This window comes from Lipotes vexillifer, unplaced genomic scaffold, assembly GCF_000442215.2.
Source record: "Lipotes vexillifer unplaced genomic scaffold, Lipotes_vexillifer_v1.1 scaffold149, whole genome shotgun sequence".
Taxonomy (NCBI): domain Eukaryota; kingdom Metazoa; phylum Chordata; class Mammalia; order Artiodactyla; family Lipotidae; genus Lipotes; species Lipotes vexillifer.
The window spans coordinates 317,349-327,269 of NW_006779962.1; the positions used below are offsets into that span (position 1 = coordinate 317,349).

Here is a 9,921-nt window from a genome sequence, read left to right on the forward strand (position 1 = left end):
GCAGGGGGCCCCTCCTCCTCGGGGTGGCTGCGGTGGGGGACCTGGGCCCCCCCCCCCCCCCTCGGGGATGGGCCGGCGGGAGCTGCGGGATCACGTACTGAGAGGCTTTCAAATTTCTTGGCTTCGGTGATGTGCACCCAGCTGTCCGTCTCCACCACCTTGATGTGTTTCACCTCGTCATTGAATCTGGGCAGAGCACACGGGAGTGCCGGTCACTACGCGAGCCACACGGCCCCCGGCCCCCCAGGGGTCCAGGCTCATTGTATGTTTGCTGAGGGAAGACCCCGGCCCTCGGCCCACATCTCCTGCTCCTATGGCTGCAACCTCTCTCCCCGCCCCGGCCGGGGCCTGCCTCCTACCGCTTGTCCATCCATCCATCAGGCCACCCGTCCGAAGCCCAGACTCCCGGGTCAGCCAAGGCCTCAGGCCCCGAAGCTCCCCTCCTCCACCCAGCGCCGCTGTGATGTCCTGCCTCGGATTCCGCCTGTTCTCTGCACTGGGAACGTCCCCCTCCCCATTTCCCCATCACCTGGGGAGGCTTTCACAGCATGGTTTGTAAGTCAGAGGCCTGACCTTGGCCTGTGAGGCCCCAAGGGAGCACCCTCACCCCAGCTGGCCGGAGGAGCTCTTCCTCAGACACGCCAGGCACAAGCCTGCCATGCCCTGGCACTGGCTGTCCCCTCAGCCCAGAATGCTCACCCTCCTGCCACCCTCACGACCCTGCCTTGTGTCCAGGTCTCAGTTCAAATGTGGCCTCATTGGAAGAGCGCGTACCCCTTGCCTCCGAATCACAAAGCCACACAACGACATCACAAGTAAAGAAAACGACACGCCAATATCCCCTATGACGACAGAGGCACGAATCCTCAACGCACTCTCTCCATATGCACGTCTATACACACCAACGTATAAAGAGGCCTTTACACCACGACCAAATGGGACATTCCAGGAATGCAAGGTTGGTTTAACATCCGGAAACCAGTTACTGGACTAAACGGTTGTTAAATAAGCAAACGCCCAGCTGGCCAGCCCCCTCTCCCGTGGGGCCTTGGAGAACACCCACCACTCTGTTTCTCCTGGATTCAAAGTGAGCTGAGCGTGCGCAGCCCCACCCCAGCTCCTTGGACAAGACCCGTCTGAGCCCCGCTCCCGAATCCTGCGGGCCAGGCACCCAGAAGGTGCTCCACGAATTTCTATCAGGCGAGAGACGTCTCTGCCACTTCACTGCTTGGTGCTGCCCCAGTCTCTGCCACAGGCCTGCCAGCACGCCTCACGTGCCACTGATCTCCCAGGGCCCTACTGAGACTCTCACTGCGGGAGCCCCCACCTGCACTGGGTCACACACCTTACGATGCTCCCACCACCCACGGTGGGTACAGCTGATCTCTGCTTGAGCGCAAGTCCTATGTACCAGGTGACCCAGGCTGTGTCCAGCTGATACTCACTAGACATCTGTCACTTTCAAGGCTGCAGGTGTCCTTTGGTTTTTGTATTTTAGAAAAGCCAGCGCATTTGTTTCAGGCCCAAACATTAGTGGGGCCTCTTGGAAAGCCCGTGGGGACCGTGGCAGTTTGTCCACCTAGGTGGGGGTCTCGTCCTCAGTTCTGGCTCCTCCTAGCTGCCCAGATCCCGACCCCTCCAGCTCTTCCACCCCAGGGGTCGTCCAACAGCCATTCTGTACAGTGGGACCCTGCCCTGAATGACTGGGGCATGACCACCTGCAGCCTCCCAGTAATGCAGGAAGGGGATGGGGGTGCGTTCATGCACGTGCACACGCACAGGCACGCTGGCCGGCAGCACGTGCTCAGGCGGGGACCCGCACCCTGCTGCTGGGGCGCTCATACCCTCGGCCCCCACCGGGCACAGATGCAGAGGAAGCTGATGCAGGGGGCGGGAGAACAAAAGCTGAGATGGAAAGTTGGGGGTGGGCTGTGTGCTCAGGACCTGGCTGCGGCCCACTGAGCCCGGCTCCCGTCTGCCCCTAACGGCCAGAGGCGCTCCTGCATCTCCTACCGAGAAGGCCTCTCTGCTCCCTCGCGTTGGCTTCTGTGACTCGATACCAGAAGCACCCAGGCGGTGACTCTGTGGCCGTCCGGTGGCCGGGTCGCTGGGCCTGCCCCACCCCCCACCCAGCACCCACCCAGCAGACCCGAGGGGGCCTTCCCTGGATATAGGTCACCCTGCTGGGAGCTCTTGACCCCATCAAGGTCACGGCAAACCAGAACCCTCTATTCACCAGCCTGAGACTCCTGTCCAGTGTGTGTCCTATGCCGATGGTGACCAATGACCAATCAGATTCTGTCTCTTGAAGAGGAGACAGAAGACCCACGAGGGGGCAGAGTCTGAGCAGGGCGACCCCAGCCCAAAGGCCACGGGGCTGGAGCCCCGAGCTGGCAGCAGCGTGACTGCCCGTGTTCTCCAAGGCCACCTGTGGGGCCGCTGGAAGTCCCTGACCTCTCACCACAGGCCCTGTCCCCATCCCTGAACTCCTCTGGTCCCCACCACCTGAAAAACGCCAGACCAAGCCCACAGGGTGGCTTCCGGCAAGGCCGACGTCACGCTTGTCCCGGGCCAGGTGCATTGTGCAGACCCGCTGACGCCCTTGCATCTCAAAAGTGCCCTGGCGTGGGCAACGCATCCCAAGGCCACACCCAACAAGCCCAGAATCCGGAGGGGATGTGGGCTCCTTTGGCTCAGAACGGCATGGGGGGAGGGGTCTCTCTGAGCCCCAGCCTCCACGTACTTGATGCTTATGGCAAAGCGCTCGGCCTCGGCCGGCCGCTCCCTGATTAGGTAGGTCCCGCTGGCGTGGGATTTGAGCAGGTTGTCGGTCTGCTGCCGTTCCATGTTGCCGGCAAACCTGGAGCAGAGGGGGAAACGGGGGCTGTTCACTGACGCGGCTCTAACCCGCTGAAGAGCCTATTGGGACGTGAGGCCACGCCCCCAGGAGGAGGGGCGAGCAGTGGGCGGGGTCTGGAGGAGACGCGCGGGGCGGGGCATCCGCGTGCCAGCTCACAGCCTGCACAGGGAAGGTGGCTGGGGGAGAGATGAGGACCGCAAACAGGCCCCAGGCACTCCACCGCGGCCTCCACCCTCCAGAACCTTGGACCTGCAAGAGGCCGTTCAGGGTAACAAGACATTAGATCAAATTTCCTTTCCAAGTTGTCGTCGTTTAATAAGCAGTGATAAACACAAGCTGCGTTTGTGTCCTAACATACTGGAGACCATCAACATCTCCAGGGGCGGGTTTCCGACACACTGACTGAAAGCTTTTCTCGCCAGCTCTATGGAAATGAAGCCCAGCCCGACCCCCAACCTCAAAAACAAAGCCTGACCCCATTTGCACCTCCCTGTCGGGCTGAATTGGGACTTCTGTAAACAGATTCGTTAGAAAATTACTCCATCAAGTGAAAATCACAGCTTAAGGCCTCCACCCTCCACATGAGACCCAAATGCAGGGTGAACAGCATACTGGAACAGACCCAGGGGTCTCAGAGACCCAGAAGGGGCGGTGCCGGGGAGGCCAGGGACACCGAGGGTGCAGGCACATCACACCACTGGGCACAGGGGTCCCGGGGTCGAGCGGCCCGCTGCTCTGGGGCTGCCACAGGGCGAGCTTCTGCAGGGCCATGGTCACTGAAGGGCAGTCATTCTTCCAGGCAGCCGGTGAGCCAGGCGGCAGAGTGATAAAAGCTGGCCCCGAGGCCGACCTGCATCTGAGACTCGTACCTACCGCGTCACCTCCACGTTTTATTCATCAAACAGCCCCACTGCTCTCATCAAGCCCGTATGAGCAAATACAATGATCATTTTGGCCTTAAATATACCTCCTTCTATATACTGATATTTTAGACAAGGCTCAAGTAAGATCACATTTTAAAAAGGGCTTCGTTCTCCCAAATGTTAGAACCTGATGATCTGTTTATAGACGGGGAAACAGCGGCCTCGGGGTACAGAAGACTCCCCCGGGCTCCCAGCGATTCAGAGCTGAGGAGGGGAGAGGGGGGCCGCGTGCAGCCGCCCTGGGGACACGAGAGGCAGCCTGGGGCCCCCGCTGATCCACTCACCAGGGGTATGCGGTGTAGTCCATATCCCGGGACGGCGGCCGGCTGATGGGCGGCTGGCAGGAGAGAACATTCGGGTTGGTGTATCCCCAGGGACTGTCCACAGAGCAGGGCCCAAGCGACGTCCTATCATCAATGACCCCGGGAGCCCAGCACTGGCTACCAGGACGTCTGTGGACTTAGGCCCAGAGCCACTGGCCTGGGAGGTCCCTGAGGGCAGCAGCCAGGACTCACCATCTCTGAGTAGATGCTCAGTGGGTCTGATCGAGTGAATGATTGATTGATTGACCGAATGAATGAATATATAGCATCCAACTAACAGTGCAGTGTAAGGAGAGACGGCGACCCGAAGGCGGCTACGACTGCTCAGCAGTGGACAGAAGCACACCCTATGCCTCGCGTCCTCCGCAGCAGACGGGCCGCAGCCCCAAGGACAGGCACTGGGCCGGCAGCAGCGCACTCTGCAGGTGGAGAGCCGCGTCTGCAGCAAACCTCGCGGCTCTCCAGACCCCGCGCTGAGCCCTCGCTGGCCTCACCTCCCCTCACTGGGCCACAGGCTGGGAAGAGCCTCCCAGACTACCTGTCCCTTCCCCACCCCATTCATCATGCAGATGGGGAAACTGAGGGCCAGGGTTGGGAAGGGACCTCCCCCCCCTGCCCCCCCCTCCCCCGCAGGCCACCCAGTGCGTTAGTGACATTTTCTTCCTCTGCTGTCTGGTCCCTTTGACCTGCCAGCAAAGCCTGTCTTAAAATGCTTTCTCCTTCAACTGGGCAATGGCCTGCACAGAAGCAACAGGCTGGGCAGTGGGGCCAGAGGCCGGGCAGGGCCCGGTAGGTGGACCGGGGCTCCCAGGGGGGTCGGGCACCTGCCTCCTGCTCCTTTGGGAGAAGTTTCACTCTCTCACTTTTAGCTTTTTCTGGGGTGTGTGTGGTGATGCAATTGCTGGCTGACAGCTCGATGCCTTTTGTAACAGAGCAGAGTTTGCGCCACAGTACTCAGATGCAAGAAATGCCATATTGCCTCTTATCTAAACATCATAACATCTTAACTCTGATTCCTTATGTTCGAGGGAGAAGACTTATAAAGTCCCTCCAGTTTGGAGAAAGGCGGCTGGTCTTTGGTCCATTGCACCTGCTGCAGAGATGCCCATTTTAGTGTTTTTAAAACAGCCAAGCCCTCCCAAGAGGAGGGATCCCCTGCCCTTGGCCCTCCATCCCAGTTCCGGGGCCAGCTCACAACGGCCTGAACAAGTCCAGGGCGTCCTGAGTGAGGAGACCGCTCTCAGCACCCACGGCACCCTGGCCACCATGATCCAGAAGCTTCCATGGGTAGTACTCACCCTTCCATCCACTGGACAGGGCTTCACAGACGAGCTAGGGAAGTAACCTGACTTCCTGGTTTGCACCAACCGACCCTGGGAGAGGACAGATGGTCAGGGCCGGCGGGGCCTGGCCTGGCCAGTGGTGGGGGGAGGGGGCAATGTAGTGTGCACTCAGCTTGTCCTGAGGAAGACGAGGGGAGTCCCTGAGAAGCGCATCACAGCACCACCTTCCTGCTGTGATCTCAGCTGACCTCATCACCATTTGGGGCGCCCTCACTTCACAGATGAGGACACGCTGAGGCCCAGAGAAGTTACACGGCTTTTGCTCGGCGCTGGGACCAGAGCCCCCTCTCCTGGCTGCTGTTTCCTCTTAGCCACACCGGCCCTTCCCAAACTGTGAGGGGCGTGTGGACCTGGGGGTCTTGATAAAACACAGCACAGCGTGGGAGGGCCTGGGGGCAACTGTTCACTCTCTCCATTCGCTCTGCCTGGAAGACCCTCCCAAGGCCTTCTCGGCCCCCACTTTCACATCAGCAAAGTGTCTCTGCAAGGCCACCCAAACCTGATGGCCCTGGTGACAGCTAGGGAGGGGAACTGGGTGGCTGGGGTCAGCGTGGGGCAGACGCCGTACCGCAGACACCTTCTCAACTCCTGAATCTCCAGTTACATGAGGCCGAGTCTAGTGCAGTAAGTTCATAAGTAAGTACGTGCTGACAAGGACCACCACACAACAACAACGACGGCAGTAACAGTACTTGGACACTTGAACACACGCACTATAGCATCAGCTCTAAGCAGGTCGCCCTGGTCACCCAGCCCGGGCAAGTGCCCCGGTGTCCTGCGGTACCGCGTAGACCCCGTGGACAGGGGCTTGGGAGATCTCGGAGCAGCACTGATAGCTCCCCTTTCTCAGGCCTTATAACCAGAACAGCAGGTTTCATGGCTCAGAGCCGTAAACCATCACATGGACCTGTGTCCGTGTTTGGGCCTCCTGGGGCAGGGCGGTGGGCGGGTCTCGGTCATGCTACACCCCCAGTGCTGAGCAAGGTGGTGCTGGCCTGAACTGGGGCAGGTGGGGAGCAAGGTGGGCGCGGCATGGCCTGGGCGGGGCCTGGGGGATGTGTGTGTGCAGGACACAACCCAGGCAGGAGGCAGACAGGGAAAGGGCTTGGACGCCAGGAGGACGATCTCTTCCGTGAGGGGATGCTGCACTCCCTACCACCTCAAGGCAAACACCCCAAGGTGGGCCCTGCTAACAGCCCACTTCTCTCGACCCCGATGATCTCGCACCCCAAACTCACCCCTGCCTGGATATGCAGGACCCTCTGCCTCTACCCTGGGGAGTGGGGAGGGGGTAGCTGGGGGCCCGAGACCCTCCCAGGTCCAGGACCCACCTCCCACCACTGAGACTCAGGGTCGCCTCTCAGTAGCTCAATCACATCACCCGTCTGGAAGGTCAGCACCGGCTTCCCGGGGGGAGCAGGGTTGCCATGGTAATTCTGCACGGCCACCATCTTGGGACCTGCGAAGGACAGGGCAGGAGAGGGCGTGGCTCGGTGGCTTCGTCCTGGTGGCAGCCCACCCCAGGTTGACCTTGACCTCCCTGGCCTTCTCAGACCTCTCAGGGCTCTTGGACGTGGGCCATGGGCCTGTATCGCCCCTCCCTAAATTCTTCCTGTAAGGCTCCCACGTCCCTTTGTTACATATCACAAGTAAACTATTTATGAGATTAACAGATTCAGGGTATCATTGCAGTAGGCAACTTATTTTTAAAGAGCGCTTTCTGTGCCGTCATCCAAACACCTTTCGAATCTGTGACTGAGAGTCAGCAGCATGCAGCATGGAGCAGAAGACGGGGGCACCCATCCTGTTAGAGGCGGGGGCCGGGTCAGCGACCTGCCAAGGCCACGCGGCCACTCTGGGGCAGCCCTGGGCTGACGGGGGGAGGCCCGCCTGAGCCCCCCCAAAACTTGTAGGCCTCTCCTAGACCGTGCCCTGCTCTGACCGACCCAGCCCTGCATGGGCCGCCTCTGCCAGGCCTGGTTCCTGAAGCTGGTGCCCCAGAGGCAGCAGCATGGTTTTTGTTTTCTATTTTCATGATTAGGTTGGACTCTGTCCGCAGCTCGGGCTGCCTCATACCTGGTGCTTTCAGTTCTCCTGCTACCCAACGCAGAGCAAGGGGGACGTGGGGGGACGGAGAAAATGGTAAAGTGGCAGCAGCAGTGTCCCAAAGTCTGCTCTGCTCGGGGTCTCCGGGCTGCAGCTCAGGGCTTCTACTGGGCTGAAGGGACCCCGACTCTCTGCAGGCTGGGCCCTGGCCCCATGCCTGGCGCTGCGTCATCAAAAACTAAGGAAGCTCCCAGGGGAAGTGGCTGTGAAGGTGGGAGGGAGATGGGGCCGGAAGGCAGCACACACCCTGGGAGCCCGGAGCCAAGAACGCTGGGCAAAGGTGGCAGACACCGCGGCCAGGCCCAGGCTCGGCTCCCAAGGTGACCGCTGACAAGGACGATACCAGAGAAGACTGAAGTCCCACAGACTCACCTGGCCCCGCTCCAGAGGTGTCCTGTGAGAGCAAGGACAGAGGATAGTGAGGAGGGAAGGCTGCCCAAGCATCCCACACCCCCTGCCCCCCACACCCAGAGGGAAGGGTCAAGGAAGGAAGCGGGGAGGGGGCCAAGGACACGTCCTGAACGCCCACAGACATTTGTGATGGCGACAACCTAGTTCCCTGTGTGACACGATTCTTACTTACACCCTCCACCTTTGTACCCCTCCGCAGCCCTGGGACATCCGTCCTCTTCCCCTCCCATCCCTTACCATTAACTCCCACCTCCTCCAGGAAGCCTGCCCTGACCACCCCAGCCCAGGGCCTCCCTGCTCAAAGCTTGGGGTTTGTCGTCTCTGTCCAGGACGTGTCCTGCTGCATACACTAAATATTCTGTCTTCCCTCCTCTTTGAGGGCATCTCTGTAGCCCACGCAGGGCCCAGTAAGAGCCAGTTACATGCTGGTTAATTTGACTGGACCCCCACGGCTGGGGAGAGAAGTGACGTCCACAACCCATAAGTGAATTCAGTGACTCCGTCCCCAGGTCAGCTAAAGAGAGGGCTCTACGTCTATCAGGATGGGTGGCAGGTGGGCAGATGCCTGTCACAGAGCTGGGCACCCAGAGCCGCCAGCAAGCCACTGGGCAGGTGGAACGGGTGGGCAGCGGGCAGGGGGAAAGCTATCAGAGCCCAGGAGGCCATGCACAGGGACCCATTTCTACTGATGACCACAAAGGAAAACAAAGGCCCCTCATAACCAACAGGGGCTTTGCAAGCCGGCCTGGCCCCAGAAGCGAGAGGGCTGGAACGGTTGGGTCTTTCCGGCTCCAGGCACGGGGTGGCGTAAGGTGCAGGGCAGTGGGAAGGGAATGGTTTGGTGGACTCACCAGGTCTGCAGGAGAACCTGAAAAGGAAGCACATCGGGGTCAGAGCCGCTGGGCGCGCCTGAGTGTGTGAGCGAGGTGAGCTTCAAGGCCCTTCCTTTCAGACATGGATTACGGACATGCGTGCTTGGTGACTGCAAAAATCTCTCAATTACTTCTGATGGCAACTTCTGAGCTCTGGTTTTAGGGGCCCCACGGGAGAACACACACTGGGTATCAGGCCCAATGGCAAACAGGTTTTCCTGCATGAGCCAACCCTGCTCCAACAGCAGCAACTGCCTGATCACTGGACAGAACCTGGGCTCAAAGGGAAGATTTCCACGATTGATTAGTGACACCTGCCGTGGGTAAATGACAGAAGACGTGGTAGTCGTGCTACTCTATTTGTCAGCACCTCGGACATGGGACACCTCAGCTCGTCAGGTGGAAGGCAAACATTCTAAAGATTCTTTCCGCCTGCCCTGGGGCGACCCAAGGGGAGGACACAGCCCCAGGCTGGGCCCCAGCCATCTGACAAGCTGAGCTGCCACTCCACCACCAGACAAAACAAGCACCACGAGGGCTAACGTGTGGCTGATGTGACTTCAACACCGTCTAACGCGCAGTCGCAGCCTGCTTTGGGCAGACACAGGATCCGACAGACCCTGCGGAACAGAGGTTACAGGCGTCAGGCATCAGGCACGTGCCCTTGGGGGAAGCACCCGCTCCTTAAAATAAAACCAGGTGTCCACCACGGGCTCTCAGTGACACGAGGAGGGTGCTGATGACTTCAGCTGTCGAAGGATGTGCAACTGCCTACCTGGTAAAGCCTCAACTATACACATCATGAGAAACACAAAAACCTAAAAAGAGATGGGGGACGGGGGCGGCGGCGTTGCAAAAAAGGGAGAAAGCAGGTGATGGCTAACGGCAGCTGTTTTTGCCCTGGTGTGACAAAAACCAGGATCGCTTTCATCTCCCTTACTTTTCTCTATATCTTCTATGGGAAATGGGTATTTAATAATCAGAGGGAAGGGGAAACAGAAAGATTATTTAAAAATAAGAAAAGTCGGGCTTCCCTGGTGGCGCAGTGGTTGAGAGTCCGCCTGCCGATGCAGGGGACGCGGG

The 9,921-nt window shown here is 59.6% G+C and overlaps 1 protein-coding gene across 2 annotated transcripts in view; it reads right to left on the bottom strand.

Annotated features, from left to right (window-relative positions):
- VAV2 (vav guanine nucleotide exchange factor 2) overlaps positions 1-9,921 on the bottom strand; it is a 189,893-nt gene that overhangs the window by 7,119 nt on the left and 172,853 nt on the right. For both annotated transcript variants that reach the window (XM_007453082.1, XM_007453081.1), the window contains 7 exons: positions 8,818-8,834; positions 7,928-7,949; positions 6,781-6,908; positions 5,405-5,479; positions 4,068-4,120; positions 2,744-2,860; positions 99-186 (listed from right to left, as the gene is read on the bottom strand). In XM_007453082.1, the coding sequence (XP_007453144.1) occupies positions 99-186; positions 2,744-2,860; positions 4,068-4,120; positions 5,405-5,479; positions 6,781-6,908; positions 7,928-7,949; positions 8,818-8,834 (500 nt within the window). The remainder of the gene's footprint in view (positions 1-98; positions 187-2,743; positions 2,861-4,067; positions 4,121-5,404; positions 5,480-6,780; positions 6,909-7,927; positions 7,950-8,817; positions 8,835-9,921) is intronic.